This window comes from Patagioenas fasciata, chromosome 18 (genome assembly GCF_037038585.1).
Source record: "Patagioenas fasciata isolate bPatFas1 chromosome 18, bPatFas1.hap1, whole genome shotgun sequence".
NCBI classification, from domain to species: domain Eukaryota; kingdom Metazoa; phylum Chordata; class Aves; order Columbiformes; family Columbidae; genus Patagioenas; species Patagioenas fasciata.
Window position 1 is genome coordinate 7,296,582 of NC_092537.1, and position 25,414 is coordinate 7,321,995.

Sequence of the window (25,414 nt, forward strand, 5' to 3'; positions counted from 1 at the left end):
TGGAAATACTTGTGTGTTCAAAGTGTATTTTGAATTACAAATATTTGCACATTCACAACACGTAATTTAAGGCCACATTTGTGCAGGAACGTTCATCTGTGCAATTGCCAAGCAGAGTTTTTGGTCTAGGGCAATCTCCTGTAGGTACATCACGAGGATGTTTGTCCCATACGGGCACTTGTGGCTTTATCTGTTCTGCTTATTTGGGGTTGTTGGCTTATCAGAAGAGCGAATCTCTTTCAAAAGAAGTGGTGTGGCAACCTCCTGCTGCTCTGGGGCGGGTGTTGTGGGAAGGAGTCTATAGGTGCTGACCTACATTTAAGTAGGAAGCCAGTGGGAGCTGTGCCGGCTGCAGCTGCTGCTGCTGGGACTGCACAAACCAAGGAGCACAAGAGCCAATATTCTCAGTCCGGTCCAGATCTGCCACCCTCGTGGTGTATGAATTCACTCCTGCTGAAAGGTGCCAGACTGACATTCAAAACGTGTGTGTGGGGGGGGAAACCCAACAAACCCTGTTCTTAGTTTTTTTTTCCTTTCTTTGTGCTGATGAATTACAATGGGACATTTAAATCTGGGGTTTTTTTATAACATTTTACATATATATAGATCATGCTCTCACCTGGAGAAGACACTTTGTTCTGACTACAATGATCCGATATTTCATATTTTATTATTTTTTGTCTTTCACGGAGTATTTCTGTGGCATTCTGGCACAATATGGGCTCCCTCCAGTGGTCATGGGGCTCCTGGCTCCTGTGGCTGCTTGCCCGGGCTGGCAGGGTGGCTTCGGTGCGCGGCATCAACGATCCAAACAGAAATCGTATCGGGACTGCTCTTTTCTTATTTTTCCCCCATCTCCTGCTGTGTGTGTCATCCCACTTGGAATAGTAAACGCCCTGCTCTGCAACCCACATTCAATTAATATTTAAATGGAACGACCTGCGCAAATAAAGATTCAGGCTTTAGATTGCCTTGCAGTTCCCCAAACGTTTGCTGCAGAAAGGGGAGAGGAAGCCAGAGAGAAGAGAGAACCGGAGAGGATCTGCTGAAAGACGCAGACACAGCAATTTGTAGCAAAAATGACTCATTTTTGCGTTCTCCTTTCCCCCCTGGTACTTGAGAACAGATCCCGACTTTCTCCTCACACCTGCAAACAGTCAGTGTGGTTGTTGTGGGGGGTAAACTGGTTCCTCTGAAATGCTGCATTCCCATCTCCCCTGTCCTGGGTACACCATTCCATTGGGTGCAAGTTCATTTAAAACGTTGCAATTATTTTTTGTAGGCACTTTGGCAGGGACTGGCATCCTCTCCCATCACCTGGGGCCAGCCTGATGCCAGGCGCTTGCAGAGCAGTTTAGGAGTGCGCCCTGGAGCGCTGGGCCACGGAGCTCTACGTATGGTTGAACCCAAATGTATAAACGCATGTGTGTGTATATACATACATGTATACATACTATATGGGTGTATCTGCTCAGAGGTGCTATACATGCAGCCATGCATGTCTGTGTCACTGTAGGTGCTCGGGTACAAAGCCAGCTGGATGTGTTTCTGGTGGCAAGGGGACCCTGGCAGGTGGGGGCGCTGAGGGCACCTCAGGGTGCTGCAGGGCCCCGTTTCACATCCCCCCCTCTGCACCAGACTCATCTCGCTGCCCGCGATCCCCCCACCCCATCCTGCTGGGGTTGTTGCAGGATGGTGCTTCTTTGCACGGGGAGGGAAGGGGGTGGGGGGGTGAATGCACCGACACCGATTTGCACGGGGGGGTGTGAATGCACCGACACTCATTTGCACGGCGGGGAGAGGGGCGTGAATGCACCGACTCATTTACACGAGGGGGGTGTGAATGCACCGCCCCCGTTTGCACTGGCAGCTCTTTCCCCCCGCAGGGCGCGGGCCGGGCGCGGGCCGGGCGCGGGGGGCGGGGTCAGGAGCGCGCGGCCTCTCCGCTCTTTGGCTGCGGCCGCCGCTTATTTGCATGTGGCGGGGGCTCCCCTGTCACGTGTCCGCGCGCGGGCCGGAGGGGAGGGGGCGGGGGAGGGGGGGCAGACTTCCTGTTTGAGGTCAGCGCGGGAGGGGAGGGGGAGCGCGCGGCGAAGCCTCCCCGCGGTCTCGCGCTGCCTGGCGGGGCTCTGTCAGTCAGCAACAAAATGGCCGCGGTGGCAGCAGCTCTGCTCCTGAGGACGGCGGCGGCGGCCCTGGCGGTAGCGGCGGCGGCGTCAGCGAGGAGGAGCGGGGGATCGGCCCGGCAGCACTGAGCCTGACACTGCCTGCCTGTGAGCGGACGAGGCGAGAGCGAGCGGGAGAGACGGAGAGAGGCGCTGAGGCCCCCCCCTCCCTAACAGCGAGCCCGGCTGACTGACCGACTCTGCCCGAGGAGCTGCTGCAGCCCCCTGGGGAGACGCTGCTGCCTCGGCCCCCCTCGCTCCCCGCTTTCCCCCGGGGGTTCAGGCGCCCGGGTTGCTTCCCCCTGGCTCGAGGCTCCCGCCGCACACCCCCTGCCTGGAGCCGCTGCCGGATCCCTGCGGAGGAGACGGAGAGAGCCCGCGGGATCCCTCCCCGCTGGCCCCGGATCCCCCGTGCGAGCGAGGCACACAGACTGTCGGGTTTCCCCACTCCCCACCGTCTCGTCCCCCCCTCTCCGTAAAAGACTTTGCTGGATCCTCCTCCTAGGGTCCCCTCCCCACGCTTGCTCCTTCCTGCGAGAGAGGCCGCCGGATCCTCCTCCCGCCGGAGAGGCCGCTGGATCGCTCGGCTGGGGCCCTGCCAGAGAGACGCGGATCCTCCTCCCGGCAGCGGCTGCTGCGGATCCTCCGCCCCTCGGATCTCCCTGGAGCCAGAGACTCGGCGGGATCCTCCTGCCCGGAGCCCCATGTGAGATTTTGGATCCCCCCGTGGCTCCGTGGTAGTTTATTTTTTTTTCTTTTTTTTTTTTCTTTTTTTGTGAGGGGGGGATCCATCTTAAAACTCTTTTCTGGGTCCCAGTTTCTCCTTTTTGATTTGCACTTTTTAAAAAACAAAAACAAAACCACCCTCAGATGTTCCTCCATGTGGACTGAGAACCCATCAAGACACACACACGAGAACTCAGCCCGATCAACCCCAAATCCTGGCTTTCGTGGGTTTTGCTGCAACACATAAAAGCAAACTTGTATTTAAGACACACTCGTGCAAAAATTTAGCTGGGGACTTCAAGGTGTATTTTGTCTTGGTTTCTTGGTCTTTTTTTTTTTTTTTAAATTTTGCTTCACTGGAAGTCAAAAGCTTGTTTTGGAATTGGACCTGCCTTTGCTGCACTTCTCCTCTGGGCTGGATAACACTGAAGCTCTTTGCTTTTCTACTTGGATAGTGTTTTCCTGTTGATCTGTTGTGTGTTGTTGGTTTTTTTTTCTTCTCCTGTGTGGCAGACTTTTTTTTTTTTTTTTTTTTTTTGAGGGGGGTAGACGACAACAACAAAAACTTAATTTTTTTGGCCGTGTGAGATTTTTTCGTATTCAGAATCGTGAAATTACGGGTACACTTACAAAAAAAGAGGCATTAAAATAAGAAAGGAACACGTCAGAAAGACCCCTACACAGTAGACAAAATACTCACTTGTTTCCTTACAGCAAGACTGAATCGAAAGCTGCCAAAGAGCCCCATAAAGAAAAGACTAAAAGGTAAGAAGGGATTATAGCCTCTTTTAATCTGGGCACGGTAGAAGTTAGCAGTGGAAGAGACCTGCTAAGCCAGTGCATACCTCCTTTTCTCACAAGTCTAAACCAGGTTTTTGTTTTTACTGTTTTTTAGCCTAGTAAGTAACACCCAAAACGTTTCAAAATCCATTTATTTTTGTCAGGTGTGCTTTTTTTGTTTTTTTTGAGGCAGCTTGCAGGATTGTTTTACATGCTAGAATTAACTCGGTATTTTTCTCTGTGCCATTTCCCAGCTCGAATGGCTGCTGTGGGCAAAACAGCAAACAGCAGTGTGGTTTGTGAGTGTGTTTGTACCACTTAACATGAATCCGACTTCTGTTGCAGGCATGGTCGTGGGCACTTGCTTTATAACTTACACGCGTGAAAATGCCTGCAGAGCCTGTTGGAAATGATCCTAAATGTGGAAGATGAGCGGTGTGGGTATGGGCAGCACTGCTGCCCTGCTCGGTGAGCAGAGAAGGCTCCAGCTTTGTCCTTCGTGCTGCTTTCTGTTCAAAGTTAACATCTCTAGAGCCCTCTTTTTTAATTTTTCTTTTTTTCCCCTCTCTTCGCCCACGTAATGAGATTATGAGGAACTACTGTAGTTTTCTCCTGGGTATTCAGAGAGCTTCGTCTAAACCTGAAATGTCGTCCGGTGGGGGAGAGAACATTAAACAGAATTTATACTTTTAACTGCGACGCTTAAGGGGAAGGAAATGAGGAGGGTTCAGTTGTTAACCTGAGAAATCTGGAAACGCTGGAAGTTTATTAATTGTTTGAATCTTCTTTGTTTGTAAGTTTGTGTCAAAGGTTAATCTTCTTAATATGTAATCAGTTGAAGGCCCAATTATGGGATTTATTGAACTCAATTGTTTCCCCCCCTCCTTTTTCCATTAAATATAATACTGCTAGTCATACTTTGTGGCAGTTTTATTTTATGCTAAAATTGGAGTGTATCTGTGGGAAGATATTTGTTCAATTAAAACAGCCAGTTTAAATTTAGAAACAATCTTCAGTACGTCATACCCGTGTCTGTTGCATATTTTTCCTCTTCTATGCATATGTATGTATCTGACGAATTGACGCTAATTTATATACTGAAATTTGCTCTGGACATTAGACCAGTTAAGGTAATTAAAAATCCAATAAATCCTGCTGTTAGTGTCTGGTTGATGATGCAGAGCTTTAAATCAGGTGAATGTTGGTGGTGCTCTGAGGACAATGCAGGAGTAGAGGAGCAGGAGAACATCTGCACTGCTCTTGAGTATCACTGCAGAACAAAGTCATGTCCTTAAAATCTTACCCTAATTAAATACAATGGGTGGGATTTTTAGATTTACCTAAGACTGAGAATTAAAATGTAGTTTCCTATTGGGTGTTATTTTTTTGATCGTGTCAAGAAAGTAGTGGAAAGGCATATACTGATTCTCACTTCTGTGTTTTCTAAGGAAGCAGTGGGTGACTTGCAGTGGGTGCAGCCTGTGCTTAGCGAATCACAGGGTTTTCCATGATTACGGTTCCTCAAATTCAGGAAGCCCTTGGATGTATGTCTGGCCAATTCCCTGTGTTATTGGTGAACCCCAGATGGTGTGCTGATGCTCTGCTGTTTGCTCTGTTTTCTGGAGTTACTTCCAGAACGTGAAAGCAGAAATGTCAGTCTTGTATACAACCAGTGAGAAATACTACTTTGGCCTGTGGCAAACTTGTTCTTTAGCTTGTGCAACAACTAAAGATGCTTTTTGGGGTGAGGTTACAGAAGGTGTCTTATGTACAGGTGTTGGGTAACCTTGTTGCTTCTGAATCTGTGACTGCTGAGTCTATGAGACAAGCTATAGTAGATCAGATTAATTTGAACCTTTTTTAGTGGGTATGGCTTTCTGGGGACTAGTAGTAGTGTAGTAATGCTTTGCATTGCTTTGTCCTTATCTTCAAAGGAAAACGTATGTTTTCCAACCTAAACTTTTCTGACTGGCAGGTAGGTTGTGGAATGCAAAAAGGTACTGCCATCAGAAAAACTGCTGGAGCCTGGGGGCAAGAGTGATGCAAATTGATATTTTAGAAAATACTCTCTACTTTTGGCTAAATATTTCTAATAATGAAAAAAAAAAAAAAACCCAGGGCAAACTAACCTCTTTATTTAGAGCTCATCTGAATTGCACCATAAAATACTTACGATTTATGAATGTTTCTGTTCTCTGTACATGTGGATGCTCATATTGACGAATTTAAGTATCGGTATGCATCAGACTAAAAGCTGACTTGGACTGAGTAGCGTATTATATATATTATATATGGTTGGTTTATGTATGCTGTTACATCTGTTTCAGTCCATGAATTATTTTGTAATTAGGCTGTCATTGGTGCAGGGTGAGCCTCGGTCTGTGCCACTTCTGTTCCAGTACAAAGCATAGTGGAATTTACTCTGGGATACTGCCTTTGGGTTTTGGTGTTGAGAAGAATTTGGTACCTTTAATGTCCACCTTTGTCACCTGGCAGGGATGTCTGCAGCTTTCAAAATCTGGCTCCGATCACGGGTGAATGGGATGAGGTTTCCCTGGTCTGCTGGTGCAGCTCCTGCTGGAGTTTGCTGAGATGAATGAAAAATCCACCTCTCTGGCTTGGTTTCTTTATTTCTGGGGTTTGTCACTCCTGTTACAATAACAAGCTTTTGATGACTTGTGTCATCCTTTGCTGATGTTTAAGGGAAGGAAGGTAATTCTCTTCTTTTTTGTTCGAAAGAGCTTGGAAAATGTAATAGGATAACATTTTATTGATGTGAGAAATAACATAATTGGGCATGAGTACTTCTAACTTGAAGATTATTGGCTGAAGTTCTCAAAGCTCCCAAGTTACATACATACCTTGCCATACCGGAGTAAAAGGGTCAAGTTAAGGCTTTTGTCACGCAGAGGCTTGTAATCGCTTTGGGTCTTGAAGCAAATGGTTGCTGAATGGCAACGTTATAGAAAGTGTAGATTTAAACGAGCCTAGAAATAAAACCTCTCATTTTTCTGTTTCTCATACACTTCATTCAGAAAGGTCAGGAAATTTTATTCATGTAAGGGATTTACTGCCTGCTGTTAACTCAAAATGACCTACGCTTTTACAGTCCATTCAGACACTAAATGCGATACAGACACCTTTTCTCTTTCGTGTGCAGTTTGTTATTAAAAGCCTAATAGTAGCATTTACTTTCAGTTTGAGCTGTTAAGACTTAACCAAGGCTGGTGGATGTGGGAACGGGTAATATGTTAACTTAGCAGCTGGCCTTGCTGAGATAAACATGCGCTTTTCCAAATGCTGTCATCTGGCCCCTTTCCAAAACAAGCTGGAGGAGGAGGTCAGGGGTGGAGCCATCTTTTGCTTAGTAAAAAGAGGCTTTCATTTGGAAAGAATTGCTAGACGGCATTGATTTTTTTTTTTTTTTTTCTGCAGATTTAAAAATAAAATGGCCAGACCTTTCCTAAGTAAACAAAGTAGTCTCTGGTGATTATTTGTATCTCAACGCTTGTTACTGTGCTGCTTCTCTTTGATGGTACAGCAACTTAATGTCAAATGCGTGTTACTTTTTTTTAAAAAAAAAAAATAATAAAAAATCAATGCTTTATGTAAGACTTCGAACATGAGAACTGATGAAAAATTTATCATCTTTGGTTACAGTAGAGGTGTGCAACACAAAAGTGCTATTGTTTTAATTGTTTAAAATTCAGATTACAAGATAACGGTAATACCATTAGAAGGTTTCCCTTTGGCCTAGAAGCTGCAGGTAGGCACCTGTCCATCCATCCCTTAGTATTAAAGATGAATGATAAGGAAACCTCTTAAATGCCTGTGACGCTTTAGTCTAGCCAATTTAGGATCAGCTGATGCCTTCTAGTGATAATGGCTTGAGGTTTTCAGCTTTATTATGAAGATAGCAGCCAGGGAAAATAATATTTAGAAGTATACTTTATTGAATGAGAAGATGATCTAGAAGTGACAGTAAATGGCATTACTAAATGATCTATGCACTCTGCAGAGTCTCTTCACTGGTAAATGCTAGTGGTAAAATTAAAAATGGTTATTCTTAAGGTATGAAAGCAGAGGAATCAGAGTATTATTTGATCTTCTTTTAGGAATTTGAGCTATTTATGAGAATTGTCTACCAAAAGCATGGCTTAATTTTACATCTTAATTACCAAGTGTAGACGTACTTATGCTTATTTTATCATTACTTATTCATGATTAACTTCACTGTGGATTCCCATACATCATTATAACAGATTTCCGAAACTTTCTTTTTGCAGTTTCCTACCGTGGCACTAATAGGTTTTAAAATCTCTTGCACAAGATAAAAATGTCTGAATTTGATCATAATAACAAACTGTCTCTTCTTGCACAGAGTAGTCACAGTGCTCTTTAAGGCTGTATCAATGGTTATATTACTTGCAGAAATTGCATCAGTACTTCTAAACATGCAGCTGATTCTTTTGTAGTTTTTTAAATATAACACCTCCCTCTTTTCATCCCAATAAAAAGGCTTCTTTCAGTGAAGACATCTGTAAAATAACTAGCTGTCCAGGGTACCAAGCGTGCAAATGGAGGTTAGTTTTGGTCTTAACTCTGAATGTGAATCAGCACTGTAACTTTTCAGTGTGCAGGTCTTGAAGGTAGTTTGTAATTGAAGCTCATGAAGCGGTAGAAGCTTTGAGCTCTTCTTTCTGGAGCTCTTCCCGGTGGGTTTCCAGCCAAGGATGGCTCCAGAGGAGCACAGTTATCTGTGCTGCAGCAGTGATGGGTTATGGCTGGATGCCCAGATTGTCTGGCTTTGCACACAGCTTTAGAGTTTGCCTTTGAGGGCTGTGGAGGTGGAAGTCATTGGTAATAAACAGCTATCTGCAGCTTGCTTTTTCTGTGTTTTGCAATGTACATCCATTTAAGAAAAAATGCAAGCTAGATGCACGTTTACTTAGATTTCTGTCAAGAAATTCTGTGTTTTAGAAGCTCACTCATGAGAAATGTTAATGATTACTTATTGTTCTCTATTAAAAATAGCTAATATTTATCTCATGGCTGCCTGGGCGTTTTGAGCGGTAAGCTCTGAATTGCTAGAGAATGAGATTTGGGGGGGGAAGGGAGAGAAAAAATGACTTGTCAAATCAATTGGCATCCTTCGTGGTAATTAAGCCCCAGAGAAAAAAATGTTTACGGGTCTCAAAATAGTTATCATGCAACTACCAACTATAGGCTCATTTAGGAAAAGATAACACCACCCCTTCCCCTGAAAGGGAAAGAAAAAACAAAAAGGATAGAAAAATAACCCCTGGGCTATGAAGTGTTTAATGTCTGCCCATGGGCAGTTTCCTGAGGCAGATCCATTCCTTTTTTTCCCTCCTATAGCTTGTTAATGGGGTCAGTGTGTGTTTTCCCATGATGACTTTCTGAAGGGATAGTGGGAATGCCTTTGTTATGATCCTTCCTGAAGAGCATTCTCCTAGAATGGCATATCTGTTTTTTCCTAGCTGTGCTGTTTTCTTTCCTGTTCCTTTCTTCCCTTCTTGTGCTCTGCCTGTGTGTTGTCTGACTAAAATTTACAGTTTTCTCTCTCGAACTGCGTTTGCAAGGCTTCCCAGTGAGAAGTGGCAGAGGTTTTTGTTTTGTTTGAGGGATACAGAGTACTCCCAGTGGTTTGGATGCCATTCTGGGTGGTCAGTATGTACACGTATCGATTGTTAGTTCAAACTGGCCTCTGCCAATTCTATTTTAAACTCAGACAGATATCTGTGTTATGTCAGTCTGCTTTTCAGTCCTACTCTAGTATTGGACTCCCAGGTCTTTTAGCTCTTCAGAATTCCAAAATGTTTTCATGGCTGATGCTAATGTTACTGCTGACAGTGGAGGTGCATGTTTGTAAACAGTAACTGGTTACTGGTAAACAAAAGAGCATCAGCCCAGTGCTTTAACAAAAACCAGCCTAGAAAAGAGAAGCAGTTCAGAATGCAAAAGAATAATAAAAAAACCCCACAGCTGTACAGATGCATATGTGCTGATTACCATTTTACTATGTTTTCTTACAAGGTTCTTAATGGAAGACTGTAGAAGGTGATCTTTTACATTGGTGATAATGTTTTTGCTTGAACTTAATGTATGTTCGCAAAGCCTTGAAGATTATATTTCATATGAAATGAGAAGTTAAAAACTTTACTAGCTCTACAGACATAGACTAACGGCACGTGTATAAATCAAGTAAGAATCTACACAGTATGTTAACAAAGCCAGTCAAGAGTAGAATTCCTGATTATTCTTCTATCTGTAGGTCTCAATGTTGTTAATCAATTACACAAGCTTAATTAACATAGGAGAATTGCTTCCAATGTTTGTGATGTCTGTTTTTTTCCAACTTTTCAGCTTTGAAATGAATACTTCACTTGCAAGTTTGTCTCTTACTCCCTGGCTATGGAATGAAAGGTGTTACATCTCTGCAAATCTAATAGTTTTTGTCTCTTTATGGTGTCATGGCTGTAATGCTATAAGAGCACAGCATTGTACCTCGTGTTTGTTTCGCGATGCTGCAAAAACTTCCTGTTGGGTAAAAATAAACGATTTACTTAAGAGTGCTGATCACAACATAGCTCTTTGTTTTCCTGGTTATGAAACTATTTGGTTTCTCTTTGCATTATCTGATGTAAACTATAAAGAGATATGTGCTTATATTTTTAAGCCATTTAAAAATTAATATGGAAAATACGGCATCTTGTGATATGGAAAGAGCCTGGTGGTAGCAATCTAAATGCTATTAAATATTTTCTAGTATGATCATCATAAAATATAGCTGTCTGATCCAGGTGTGGAACTAAATTTGGTTCGTCACAGTAATAGAACTGCTGCTATTGAGGAGGAGAGTCTCTGTATAAATAGCACTGTTTCAAGTGTAAGATGTTATTATATGCAACTTACTGGAGCTTGGTGAATGTGTAATTTTTACTGTTTCTATTCTTCTAATCAAACTTTTAGAAATCCTTCTCTTTTGAAGAGAACGAGCCAAGATAAGTCTCAGTGGGCACCAACAGTACATTATCTAGTGATGTCAGTCTTTATACTGTGCTACTACACTTATGTGTAATAATTGAATAAAGCAATGGTGCTGTTATTCAGTGGATGCTTACATAATGATTTGCTTAAAAATGACCCTCAACTGTAATTTTTTGTTGCATTAGTGAACATGAAATGTTCTTCACAAATTTCTAGGTGAAATATTACAGTGACAACACCCCCCCCCCCCAGCCCCCTTTTTTTGAAGCAAATTACCCAGACTGATAGATATAATCTATTTTATCTGGATGATATTACAACACTCCGATAGTCCAACTGTATTGAAATTGTGATTCTCCTCCATCCCTCTCTCAGCATCCAGACAAGCAAGAGCTGATCTTTCTGGAATTCTGCCTACATCCACTGATCAGATAACATGCTTGGAGACATTTTGGATATATTTCTGAGAACATTTGCTCCCCTGGGTGTTTCGTGGACAAACTGAGGGCATAAAGTAGTTTTTACTAAGATCGTAATTGACCATAAATTGATTTCCAAAGTGGTATTTACTGCAACTGGTTTTCCTGTCTCAGATGGTAATTTATGGCTGTTTCCTTTCCCCATCTCTCCCCCACTCTGTCTCTCCTCCCCCCATGGAACCACTATTCATTTGCTAAGTGGATGATGGCCCCTTTCTGATGGTGGCTCTGATATTCTAATTTATTATTGACAGGGTTTGGTTCCAGATGCTTTTACTGTGGAAAGTGAAGTGGAAGAACAGAGGACTTTGAAACTTGATGAAATTAATGGAAATCAGGATTACCTTTTCAGCAATGCAGAGTTAATCTTCTAGACTCTGGTAGATTTATGGAGGGAAGGGTGCTACACTGGACCTTTCTGTTTCCTCAATTTTTGATGATAGAATAAGTTTTTATGAATTTTATGGAGTCAGTTTCCAGCCTGAGGCTAAATACAGAGTAATGTAGGGGTTTTTATCTCTCTTGAGTTATGTAGCTGTATTAATTTTCAGAACAGCATTGTAGCTGAAGATGCAGTGAAACAAAAACTAAATTGCTTCAAAATTTATTATCTTTAAGTAGAATGAAATTATCATGGTGGACAGTGTTTTGATTTTTGTAGTTAAACATTAAGAATGTATAAAAAGCGTAAAAGACAATTAAGTAGCTTTTCTTCATTTGTGTTTAAACTTTAACATATTTGCAGTGCACAATTTTTTAGTAGAGTTTATTAGTCTATAGTATGTTTTGTCTTCCTTGACTCGGATCAAATTTGGTGTTAACCTCCTGTGGAGAATTCCAGGACCCCTGACATTTTATTGTGACTCTTGATTAGCTCACCAGGGTTCCTGCTAAGAATTCTTCTTTCATTCATTTGAGAAATTGAATTCCCTATTCACAGTGCCTTTAAATAGAATGGTATTTGGAAAACCTGAAGACAACAACTCGAATGTTCAATGAGCTCACCAAGCAGATTTTAAAATGCAGAAGAAGGAAATTACAGGTTTGTGTGTTCTGAAATCTTTTAAAAGAATAAACATTTTACGAAATAGTTAGTCTCCATATTCCCTTTAGATTTATTTCCCTTCTGGTTTTTGCAACAAGGAGTTCTGTTGACATCTGCTTTCCATTTTTTATCTTATCTTGCCTCGTTGTATCAGGAGCTGTGCCTTCATTAATTTACCTCTGTATCTGAGAGCAAGTATACTAAGGTGATGTATGTCCATATGGTGGAACTTCAGCTTTCCAAGGCAGCACATGTGCAATGTGGAGGGCATCTTGTTCTTTAGACCCAGCATACCCAAGCCTAATGCATACTTTATGCTGTTCACCCGCTCTTACTGTGTATTGGGATACTGCAGGGCCTGCACTGTGGAGTACCGTTCTGAGCTCTACAGTGTGAGGGAGTGTGTAATTCTTTTTGTTTCTAGGTCTGGAGGCACATATTCCCTGTGAGGCCACTGTCCTTTCCCCCTTCATCTGGGTCTCTCTTGGTGAGCTTGACCTGCAGCAGCATCCTGCACATCCCTGCTGCTTGCGCATCCTGAGGTGACACTCGACAGTTATATCTGGAGAGCTTGGTAGTGAAATGGTAGAAGCCCATTCACTGTATCAAATGCCATATTCCTAGAGGCTGGCTTCTGCAGTATTCTGCCACATATCTGTGAAATGGTTTTAATATTGTAGGAAAACTCTGGCTGGAACGGACCTCGGGAGATCATCTCAGATAGGCAGGTCTGGATTTGAGTGACATGTGCGTGTCTGGTAACGTCTACTGCTACTCGCTATGTTGCTGGTATGTGTTGGTGTTATTCTTAGACTTGTCTGGCACGGTTTCCCTGCCCGCGGGTAGGAGCGAGGGAAGTGCACATGTGTTTTTCTATTGTGCTTGTGGCAGGAACTCTACCTAAAGGAGAGGTATTTCTTTCAGATCTCACCTTCCAGCACACTGGAGCCACACATGTGCATGGCAATAGCTGCTGCAAGCTGCTGTCTTGTGGGAGATACGTCAACACCACCTTTTCCCCAGAATAAGCACGCAGCATCATAAACATATTTGTCTTCAGCATAAATTCTGTGGCCTGCTTTTTGATCCTGTAGATTGTCTCGTCTAGCTTGGCCTATGCGAGAGTAGCAGCTTGGTCTTCAGCTCTTGCAATATGCAAGTTGAATCTGCTTTCACCTATGGTTATCAAAGTGTGATAGGGCTCAGAAATAGTTGAGTGCTGGCATGTGACTCTGATGGAATAGAGGAAAGGAGCGCTGGAGGTGTTGGCAATCTCTACAGGCAAAATGGTGTGTCACTAGTTCTGCAAGCTCCCTTTTCAATTTCTTTTTTTAGACAAGCGTAAAGGTTTAGCTGTGCTTGCTCAAAGGGTGTGAAGGAATGCTACCCAGAAGCAGTGTTCCTACCTGTCTGTCCAGCAGCATGTGTTGTCCCTCCTGACGCTGTTACTGTTGGACAGGTGATACACTGACTGGCTCCTCCGTCCCTAGGAGTGCTCAGCTCTGAGAGCCTGGGGACTGTGCTACATGGCAAAACATCCTGTTCCTGTTTCCTGGCCTCCTGCTTTGCAGTATCCCTGTGCACCTGCCCCAGAGAGCGGAGCTCCTCCGACATGTTCTTCAAGTGCAGCTGAGTAATTCAAGCCAGAAACTTGTCCACAGGCTGCTTCAGCTTCTAGGTCAGTAAATCTGGGATATTTAGTTTTAACAATTTGTCAGTGTGGGGCTTTACCTCGGCTGGCACAGGACTATTGTCTTCTGAAGTATTTGCAGAAACCAAAATAACAAAGAAAGTATCTGAAAAGAAACAAACATACTGCAGTCTTGCTGAGGTACTGGATTTCTTTGTATATTATGTTCCAGGAAGACTATGGAAGAGCTCTGGACTGTATGCTGCATCAACTTCTCGTAAATATCAGGCCTGGGAGAGAGGCAGTGCTGTGCAAGTAAATCTGGTCATCTGCACTGCTCCCAGACTGTAGGTTAAGTGTCCAATACAGGAGACAATCCGTGGTTGCTGGGGAAAAGATCAGTTCATAACATGTTTCTTGCTGTTTGTAACCAGCTTTGGGTGGTGAATGTAATGCAAGTGCTTTGTTTTGTGTTGTGTTTGGGGGTTTTTTGTTTGGTTGGTTTGGTTTTGTTTGTTTTTCACTTGGTTCTTGCATAGCTTGAGTGGTGCACAAGATGAGATATTTGAGGTCTGCTGGGGTGTTGTCAGCAAACTGAGGGAGCAAATTCTGATATGGTTTGTGCCTGAAATGTATACAAGGATGAGGTTTTGTGTACAGTGTTCTAGCCCATGCCCAGATTTCCCTGCTAGCTATTTAAGTTGCCCCAGAACGGAGCTTGTATGTACATCAATAGGCCTGAACTGTGGAGAGCAACAACACCTTCACGGAAGATGTGGGTACGTGTGTGACAGCAGCTTCACACTATGTAGGATTATCTGCTGAAATGTGTTAATATGGATTGGGAGCTTCATGTTGAAGCAGACCTTCTGATTGTCCTACTTGCTGTGCTTTGATTGACATAATGGAGTGGTCTTGGAGGGCAATAGTTGGATTCTTCTTAAATAAAATTTCACTGGGTTATGTGCTCCAAAGGTCCAGTTAATGCTTTCGTGCTGCAAGTGGTCAGTACATGGGAACAGATTGTAGCTAGTCTCAAGTAATAAAATCACCTGAAACAGGGATAGTGTGGCTGTCAAGTCAGTTTTGCTCTGCAAATCTACTCCTATTGGTCTGTACTGCTCTGTAATGAAGACTTAAAATATATCTCCTGAAACACTCTCATTTGTACTCCAGAACTCTCATTAGTATGCAGTCTCTCTATGGTAACAGTTCAGGAGAATCTAAACAAAAGAAAGTCTGTGGATGATAAAACCCTCAAACCCTACAAATGTTCACTGGGACCTGGGCAGTGCTCAAATAATGAACTTGTCAAAGGCCTGATGTCTGACCTACCACTTATAGCTAATCTGCATCCTTAGTTTATAAAGGCTTTTTCTTCTCTGGGACTTTTCCCCACTTCTAGTGCCTGGTACATAGGGATCAATCTGCTCCCTCACAGTTACAGGCAGCAGTGGAGAAGGGGCCGTGGAACAGCACAGATAGACCTGAAGATACTTACCATTTTGTAACAAATCAAATAAATCACTCAACACTGGTGGAATTTCTGGGTGACTTAAGAAATCAGACTGCAGTTCCTGGGGGAGTGATGAGTTTTGCCTTGCATGCTTCAAGATAAATTGACAAGATACAGAAGCGTCAAAGTACCAGGCCCACAGTTGTTAGCAGTGGGTGATATTTTGTTGTTTCAGAGGAAGGGAGGAATCCCTCATCAAGGCAAATAATGTATTAAGGAGTGACAGGGGCATAATTTGATAGCTGGAAACCCCAAAGCATGGGATTAATAAGTTATAAATTGTGGTCAAACAAAACCACTCAGCAAGCTTCATCTGTAACTCCCTGGAGGAACAAATTTTGCACCCAGACTTTCAAATTACAGGGTTTAGTTTCAAGCTGCTTGATCACACCTATACATATAACCTGTCCATAAACTTATCTTGTCCACACTGGTGTAGCTGAGGGCTTTCCCCCATTAATTCCCTTGAAAGAATATTGTAGGATTTTAACTGAATGATGAAAAATTAATTTCGGTTAAACCAACAACACATGCTCTGAAAAAAAATGCCTGTAACTATGCCAGAGGAAAAAAATTGGGCTTTTTTCCCCCACCAATCCTTGTTAGCTGTTAGTGATGATTTTATTCCTTTCCTCTTTAAGTTATATGCACAGTCTTTGCCGTTTTCTAGTCTTCTGGTGTGCCATCCATCTTCTGCTGATTCTTTAAGATAATCTGTGATGACTTAGACACGGTTGTTCTTATTGTAAATTACATCACGCCCAGCCAGTGGAAAAATATCCAATTTCTCTAGGGACTTTTTAAGCTATTATTTTTTTTTGTTGTCCTGATTTCCTATTTGGGGTGATAGTAACATCTTTAGTTCTATCTCCATTTTTTCCATGTCAGTTCATGGAATTTTTCCTCAGAAATTGGACCGTTCCTTCTTCCCAGATTTGGGAAAATACACTTAAGAAACACATATATAGATTCTCACATGGAGCTGTGTTCACCAGCCCTTTTTGGTGAGGAAGCTAGGATGGATGGTGTGGTGGTGGTGACAGAGGTCCTGGGGCAGGAGCAGCCTGGTTGTTGGCCCTTTGCTGTCCCTGCCACCAGCCTGGTGCAAAGCCCTCCAATGTGAGGCAGAGCACCACAAAATCCCTCTGTGCAGCCATCGTCATCTGTGGGCTGGGCACCAGTTCATGTCGTTTTTAGCATCTGTTTCCAGCTGACCTCTTTAGAGAAGGCTAAAGCAGAAAGAAAAGCACTGATCGCCTCACCACCCGTAGCATCATCTGGCGTAGTCCCCCTTTCCCACTGAGGATCCAAACTAATGTTTCCTCTTGCTCATTAATGAAGCACTTGAAGATTGATATTGTTACTTTTTATATACACAATGCTAATACATTGTTGACCTTCCTCATTTTTGTCCCCGTGTGTTTCTGCTGTTTTGTTTTGTTTTTTTTTTATCATATTCCTTCTTATTTATTTGACCTAGTTTTGTGTGCTTCTTTCTTTTTTGAGGTGATTGGATAGCTTTTAATTAGGGACTGGCTTAACTCTCCTTGATTAATGACTGTGCCTAGGTATCAAGGGGGAAAAGCTGGCACTTTTACCACCAGCTCCTTCCCTCACTGGTGTTTTCTCTAGAAAGGTCCCAGGGAGCTGGATGGGATTTTTCTGAAGCAGGCAATAGGCAGATGTGGCATTTTAGTTTATCCGTTCTTGTAGTCATGAAAACAAGGGCTGATGATGATATGGTGACCTCTTGCTTTATGTAGTATTCCTTCTATGCATTAGTGTATCCGCATTCTCATTTACATTCTCGACGATTTCCAAGAAACAACTCCCATCTCTTCTTATGTGACAGTATTTTTCAGTTGTCCTGAATTAATTGCAGCCTGCCTTTCCAGTATTTACTGCTCTTTATTTTAGTATTTTTTTCATTCCATTTCATTGCCACCCTTCAAGCTGCTTTCTGCCTTCGAGATCTCAGCCACCTCTTTCTTACCATTTCAAGTCAGATCTTTAAGAACTTTTTAAATAGTAATATTCCTCATTTCTGTTTGAAATGCATGCTACTAGTTCTTGAGAACTTGGTAGGTGGTTACTGTGTATTTCATGTCTATGTTCTCCAGATGCTCTGTTATCATCCATAATGATGCATGGCTCCATTAGTTTCTTTGCCAATTCCTTACAATTCTGTTTTAAGTAATTTTTTTCTTCTCTCTCTCATATAATCCTTTTTAGGAAAAATGCGTGTGCTTGAAATGCATGATGCCCTGGTCTATAACAGGGGATGTCAAAACCAGAACAATATTTAAGCAATTGTATGTAATTTGTAGGATTTCTGTCAGTTACAGCAACTTTTACAACCATCACGGGAGGTTTTTGCAGCATGAAGTAGGATGTAAATTTAAGTTACAAGAGGTGTTCCACAGTTAAGGTATGGGAGCTATTCTCTCATTGGGCTAAACCAGCAGAGACATCTGCAGACTAAGAATGCTGTTCTGAAGAGGTATTCCAGGCAGTTTTCCTGTGTAACTAACTAAACCTTCAACATCTTAAATAGATGCAAACAAAATTCATTAGGCTGTTAGGTTTGGATCTGTGTCACATGGAGGGAAAAGAGACAGGTCTCTGTTTAGTCCTCAGCTATTGCAGAAACTTTTGAACTATAAAACATTGTATGGGTATTAACCTTACAAGTAATAGCACAAGTAGACTTGGCTTGAAGTTCAAGAATACGATATTCCCAAAAGGCGTATTGCAAAATGCTGTTAGAATGCCACATCAACACGAATTCAAAATAGCAGCTATGGTTTCCGATGTTAAAGCAGTCCACTGTCTGATAGCAGCTAGAAAACTGAAGTTCTCACTTAGCTTAAAAAAAAAAATGGCCTAGATGTGCGAATTTTTTAAAGGGATTAGGAAGCCTTTCTGCAATAGGCCTTGACAGAACATAGCCATAGTTTGAAGTTGTTCTGACGATGACCTGCATTTCATCTTGCTTTCCTATGCAGACAGAGCTCCTAAGCATCTGTACTTTAAAAATAACCTTAGTTTAGGGTTGGTTTTGATAAGCTAGTTGTCATCTTTGAAAACAACATGATGCTATAGTAACACCCTTCGCTCTCTGCTCATAAAAATCACCCATGATTTTGATACATCAGATCCATATATTTGGAAAAGGCAAACCCCTACAAGTATATTCTAAGACACTTCTGGTTTAAATCATATGAGCTTTGTATTAATTTTTTTTTTTTTAGTGTATTTCCTGTAATAAAGATTAAATTGCCGCTCAGGAAGTAAAACTGCAACACATGCCTTTGACAATGTAATCTAACTTTATATAGCAATGTTCTTATTGTTTTCCTTTTGTTTTGCTCTTAGATGACTAATTTCTGCCTAGAAGTAACAGAAAGAGTTGCCATCTGAGAGGCCACTTGGAGCTTTATTTCTATTTTAAGCGTATTTAAAGCACATGTATTCAGAAGTGTCATTATGTAAATCGGTTTTGAAAATTGAACTCCATTAAAAATTATAGTGTAATTTTCTGAGTTAATCTGAGGCTATTTTAGTCTCAGAAATAAATAAATTAAAAAACAAAAAACCCCGACCCACCGAACAGGCTTTCGCTAAGAGTAGCACTTCTACCTCTTATGTTGTAATTGATATGATAATATGGTAATAAAATACATCAGTTTTTTAATGGAGCAAAATGTTTGTTCTTCTTTGATTTGGAAAATCCTCTGACATGGTGTATTACCTGCATAAGGGAGGGAATAATGTAAAACAGCGCTTGGCAAACATCAAAACAGAACAACCTTTACAGGGCGGAAAGGCTGGAAATGGAAAAGTTTCATAGTGGAGTCCAGTCCAAGTAACAAAACTTTGGGGAAAGGAACTTGATTTTAGAAAAAAGGCCTAGCAAGAAAGTTGGGATCTATGAACCTTCTTAGTTTAAAGAAAACTCAGGAAATTAAGCCCAGTGGTGGTGGTGTGTTTTGTTTTAATACTGCACTGGCTGTTAAAAGGGATTTAAATGTAACTGTGGTGTTCTGGAATTGCTATAATGTCATGGATTTTCTTAAGTACTAGCAAGAGGAAACCCAAAACTTTGGCACTTTGCACTGACTTGTTTCATTCACCTGCTTTAAAAAAACAAAAAAGGCTGGAACTTCCCATAGTAATAGTCTGGCAGTTTGGGAGAGTTCACTTGAAGACATGAGCTTTGTAGAGTCTGCTGTGACTTGGGTAGGGAGCTCTGAAAATGAAGAGACTGAATATTGGTACTTTGTAGTTACTGAAATCCCCAGGACTTCTGTTCTTCTCCAGAGCTAACTGGAATAAAGTAAAATCTATCATGGTTTCAACTCAGTTTCTTTGGTAATGCAAGTCATTGCTTCTTGCAAAGTCCTAGAGTAATCTGTTTTAAAGTACGATTTTAAGTAACCTTTTGTTAAATGCAATGTTAATTAAGTAATGCAAGTACCCACCCGCAACTCTTTGTCAAGGTTTAAGGCAAGGCGGTGATAAACCGTGGCAGACGCTCCCTGTTGTCCCCTGATTTCCCGCCACCTCTTTCCTTTAGATCGGAAAGATTATGTGTAGGATCTCTGTAAGCGTTAAAGCATCTACAGTAGCCAGATTGAGTATTTGTAGGCAAACGAAAAAGCCAAAACCCAGAACACCTTGCAATAGACAAAATTTCCAAAAAAATTACTACAGTATTCCTTTTAATAAAAAGGGAAACGATGTAAGAATGTGTGAACTTGTTAAAAGGAAAATAAAATAAACAGTTGGAAGGCAGAATGTTTCATGGGGAGTATTTGAAGACACAACATGTGAAATCTGAATGAGTATCTGTTTCTCCTATAGGTAAAGAGCAGGCCTCCCCCACCCCATAACTGCTATGATAAAACAATTGAGCAAAGAACATTATGACTAAAGAGACCTTTTTTAACAAAGAAAAAAAAAATCCAAACAAAAAGGGGGGAACCTCAGGCTTTGGCATGTTAAATGTAAAGCAATAATAAGGCTAAAAGTGATCTCAATGAATAATTTAAAGACATCAAATCTAATAATAATAATAGTAATGGTTTCAGCCTGTCAGACATGGAGTATTCTCAGATCTGTAAGGCTGATAAATGATCAGGGCCTAAAGAGCTGTCAAGGAAGATAAAATAGTTATAGGGAACTAAATGAATTATTTGCATCGGTATTTATTTGAAAGGATGTTGGGGAGATTGATTTTTATAACCATATGTTACGGTGATGGACGAAGAAACCAGAGATGGTGAGGTTTCAAATAGTTCTTCTCTTGATTTGGTACAACTTAGGTTATATTTTAACCAAAATGCTATTGGAACAGTCTTGTTTTGTATCAGTGCAAATTTTTCAGCTAGAATAGGATGAACACAAAATACGGTTATTTGCATTCATTTGGGCCTTAGTTTACAACCCCTTAAGAATGAAATTGGTGCGTATGAGAAATTAATACAGTATGTGTTTGATCAAAAAAAGAAAAACAGTTGGAATATAAGGTCATCTTATTGAAAAGCTCTTCCCAACCTTTATTCTTATCAGGGAGAAAGAACAAGAAACACAAGAAGAGGAACATTTGATGGAAGAAAAGAAAAAGAAAAAGCAGGAAGAAAAGAAAAAGAAGGAAGGTGCTCAGAAAAAGGTTTGTTCATGCCACTCTTTTAAATGATGTATTCACTTGTACATGTAACGTTCAGATACTGACTCTGCAGCCTTCTGCAAATTTTTCTTAGTGAGCAGTCCTGGCAACTTAGAGTGAGGCTGTGGTCAGAAAATCTCTGCAAAAGCAGTTGTGACAGTTCATTAGCGCTCCCCAAGCTGCTCACCATCCCCTGATGTTAAGTTACTGCTCCCCCAGCTGTGTCACACAAACGTTCCTCATCAACGTCAATGCAAGGCTAACTGCATTAGTCCCAACTGGTACTCAAGTGGCTGTGGATTTTTAGGCTGTCACGCATTTTCTGTGGTGTACGTTCTTCTGCCTCATTTTCTGGATTACATAGTTAGTTTTAATATTAAATGTCCCTTAGGATGTGGATAGGAATTGATCACTGTCTTTTCCCATATAAAAATTAGGCATCATAAAAAAAAAAAAGTGGGTGGATTTCAAGTAGATGAAAAAAAGATGGGTCTTCACAAAATGTGCATTTAATCAGTGTAAGTTAATAGTATGTATGGATTCAAAGGGATACTGGACAAATTCACAGACGTTAATTCCGTTGAGTGTTAAAAAGTTCATAAATGTACTTTTTGGTTCAGGAAGCCTCTGAGCCTCAAGTGGCAGGAGGCTGGGTGGGTAGATGGGGGCACTGCCGTGCTTACTGCTTGCTGTGGTTTACACTGTCTCTTTGGCATCTGCTTTGACTTTAGTCAGGCAAGAGTAGCCATTCTTAAATTCTAAATACATGGAGTTAAATTAACATTCTCCAATCCTTAACTGGAACTAAGGCCTGATTTATGTCAGCAGTTTCTGCAAAAAGTTAGGCCTGCAGCCCTTGTACTTGTTAGGTATTATTTTGCATATTGATAAGTAGTTGATTTGTGTTGTTGTTTTCTTCTTTCAGGCTGCTGAACAAAAAACCAAAGGTAAATTCAAGTTTTTTCTTTGTGAACCATTTGATATTTTTTGTAAGTATGTTTACAAAAAGTGCTTGTACTTTTTATTCTTTGTGTCTTCTTAATCAGAGGAGTTTATCTTGCCAGGATAGTTCTGTTTAAGTTTTGTTGGAGGAGCTGACTAAATGTTAGGATTCTCAGCATAAGCTTTTTCTTTGCTTATCTTGCTGAGTATTGTGTGGCACCTTTTTGACAAAAATATACAGATTAAATTTCTGTGAAATATAACACAACATAAGTCATCTTTTTTTGTCTAGTGTCAAGACAGATGTAGTTTTCCATTTAGTTGTTAGTAGTCCTATTTCAAAGACAACTAATTACCAACAAAAAGAGTAAGTTTCTACCCCAGTATGCACTGTTCAACTCAGTTTAGTAAGTGAACTCAATTCATCAAACTTGAGAGAAGGCTGTTGGCACCACCACCTTGGTTTCTTGCTGTGTGGGTTTTCTGCTTGATCAGTGAATTGAAATGGTTTGCAGCATGGTCCAGCAAGCAGCAGAGTTAAGGAAGATGTCACTTCGGGCACAGGGAACTCCAGGGTGTCCTAGGAGAAATCTTCCTTAAAATGGTGAGGAAGAGAGTCGAGGTAGCGCCTCTCTTCTGCAACTGTTGGCTTGCAGTTATTCTACCTAGTCTGTCCTTTGATTTTTATGGCACCACACAGAACTCAGGGCTGCGGAAGAGTTCTGAACGAGTTAATACGCACTGTTATTTATTGCTGGATAATTAGGTGACAGACAGGCGAGTAGGGCTTCTGAGATTCCCAATGACTGGGAATCAGAAAAGAGCCAAGCCTAACATATGGGGTTGACAAAACAACTTATGTTTCAAATGCTTTTTATGTATTTATACAGCAGAAATTAAGTGTTGCTTCAGTAATACTGAACTCAGATAAAGTCTAACTACACAATGAAGAAACTGTAACAAGTGAGTTATTGAAACTCTGTGCTTTCTTTTCCAAATTTTTCTTATGTAGAAAGTGTGAAATCAGAAGATTTTAGTCTGAATTCTGTTGCATCTGCCCTGTAAGATTTCATGTAGTTTGGAACAGGGGATTTGAATTTCAGCAGAAGAAGGTAGCATAGGTAGCTAAGCCCCTAAAATCTTAAAAAGATGAAAAAATGTGGAATTAAGATAATTTCTATCTAAATGAAATATTTCTGTTTCCACGATGTTACGTTTTTTTTCTGTATCAGCTCGTTTCTGTGTGAAAAGGTTTCAGTGTTCTATAATCACAGAATCCCAGAATGTCAGGGACTGGAAGGGACCTCAAAAGCTCATCCAGTCCAATCCCCCTGCCAGAGCAGGAACATCCAGCTGAGGTTCCACAGGAAGGTGTCCAGGCGGGTTTGAATGTCTACAGAGAAGGAGACTCCACAACCTCCCTGGGCAGCCTGGGCCAGTGTCTGTTACCCTCACTGAGAAGAATTTTCTTCTCAAATTTAAGTGGAACCTTTTGTGTTCCAGTTTGAACCCATTACCCCTTGTCTATCCTCAGGACAGGCTCTGGCAGAGTAGACAGAAACAAAGGAGGCACTTGGTAGCTCTGCCTTCTCTGTATCTTCTGTTACCAGGGCACCCACTTCGTTCATCAGTGGGCCTACATTGCCTCTGGTGTTAGTTTTATCTGCCACGTATTGGAAAAAGCTCTTCTTGTTGTCCTTGACCCCTCTGCCAGGTTTAATTCTAAGGAGGCCTTAGCTTACCTAGTTGCCTCCCTACACCCTCTGACAACAGCCTGATATCCTCCCCAAGTGTATGCCATGTATTAAATTAAAGATTAAAGCTAGACTGGAACTGAACCTTTTACAGAATGTTACTACATCCAGACTATGGTAGCTAACATCTTTATAAATCTGACTCAATGTAGTTGTTTGTGGTAATTTAGAGAAAAAAAAGAGTCTTCATTTCATATATGTATCGTTCAGTTCTGCAACTGGGTTGCTATAGCAATGAAAAATGCTTACACTGTTTGGGTCATATTGGAGAAAAATAATTTCTACAACTGGAGGTGGAATATGGAAGAATTTTTCAGTTTCTGTCTTTCAGCTGATTGGAGACAATATGTTTATACTGTTTCTTATTTATGTTCAGCTGTATTTTTGGAGGAGAAGTAGCTAGGATGGGACAGAAGGAAAGGTTGGTCCTTTTGGTCGCCTTATTCTGTCCTAGAGACCTCTGCTGGGATAAAGGTGCTTTTTAATTTTTTTTTTAATTAAGATTTTCATTCATTTCTCTAACACAATGGAAAATGTGGAGATACTGTCCTATATACTAGTTACCTTGTATGTATTGTGAGTGTGGTTATAATTTGCTGTAAGATGATACTGGCTGTTACATGTTCTGTCGCTGGTGAGGCCTCAGGAAAGAGAAACTAGTAAGGAGGAAAGAGGTTTCCTGTGGGTGTGTGTAAATGGCATGTTGTCAGTTAAATATTGCTCTGAGGCCTCAGACGGAGCTGAATGTTTCCATTTGTGATGTGGAGCACAGAACCTTTCCAAAATAAACATGCATTTCCACCAGTACAGGAAAGGTATGTGGCTGCTGCTGGAGTTACTGGTCCAGGGGTAGGAAATGCTCCCTTACGCAGCTCTTGTGTCTCTTTAAACAACTTAATTTTTTCCGTTTAAATGGGGTCCAACTCTGCGAGTCTTCTGCTTCTTCAGTTTCCAGTTTTGTTTCTGCAACATTGTTTGCCAGAGTGTTTTTGTTTAGGCAGAATCTTTTATAAATACCCTGTTGGCAACAATTCCAGGGAGTGTGTGAAAGGAAAAAAAGATTGAAGAGCTGATAAGTAGCTGAAATGTTTCTCAATTACTTGAAAACAAATGAAAGTAGTCTTCCTGTTCAGCTGGAGAGGAGCGCTGCAGAATTAGCTGAGGTGGGAAATGAAAATGTTTCTATTGCACGCTGTGCATTGTACTTCCACGTTACTGTTCTTTTATGGTAATTTTTTTGAGAACAGGCCTATTGAGCACAGCCTATTAGTGTTTATGTTAAATGCGTAAACTCTTGCCAGTTTATATTCACTTGATAAAGAAACTTTGTGTATAAAGGCTTTTGTAATGAAAACACTCAGCTGTAACTACCAGTAAGAGGTTTGTACTGTGTGGTAAATAGTCACTAGGATGGTAAATGGCTGTTCCTTAGTAACTACAGGGGACTTTTAAGAGAGCTATGCTTGTGATAAATACTATGAGGTCAATGCATTTTGCTGCCCTCTTTTCTTGTAGCCATCTTGCTGCAGGTTTCGTCAGCACGCAGGTGGTCAGTTGCTTGACTGCTCTGTTCCTGTCCCAGCTGAATTCTGTGCACTTGGGTGCAAATTACCTTCCCGTAACCTACGCTCGGTTCTGCTCATACGGAAAATGCAGTTTTATGTACATTGATAACGTGCTCTTTCTGGCTGTGGTGGG

General features: G+C 41.4%; 1 protein-coding gene across 12 annotated transcripts in view; it reads left to right on the top strand.

Annotated features, from left to right (window-relative positions):
* TNRC6C (trinucleotide repeat containing adaptor 6C) overlaps nt 1-25,414 on the top strand; it is a 281,325-nt gene that overhangs the window by 186,352 nt on the left and 69,559 nt on the right. For 11 of the 12 annotated variants that reach the window (XM_071816681.1, XM_071816683.1, XM_071816687.1 and 8 more), the window contains exons 4-5: nt 20,924-21,023; nt 21,946-21,967. In XM_071816681.1, coding sequence (XP_071672782.1) covers nt 20,924-21,023; nt 21,946-21,967 — 122 coding nt within the window. Of the gene's footprint in view, nt 1-2,066; nt 3,657-20,923; nt 21,024-21,945; nt 21,968-25,414 lie in introns of those variants that run through there. The other variant, XM_065852076.2, reaches the window with a different exon arrangement.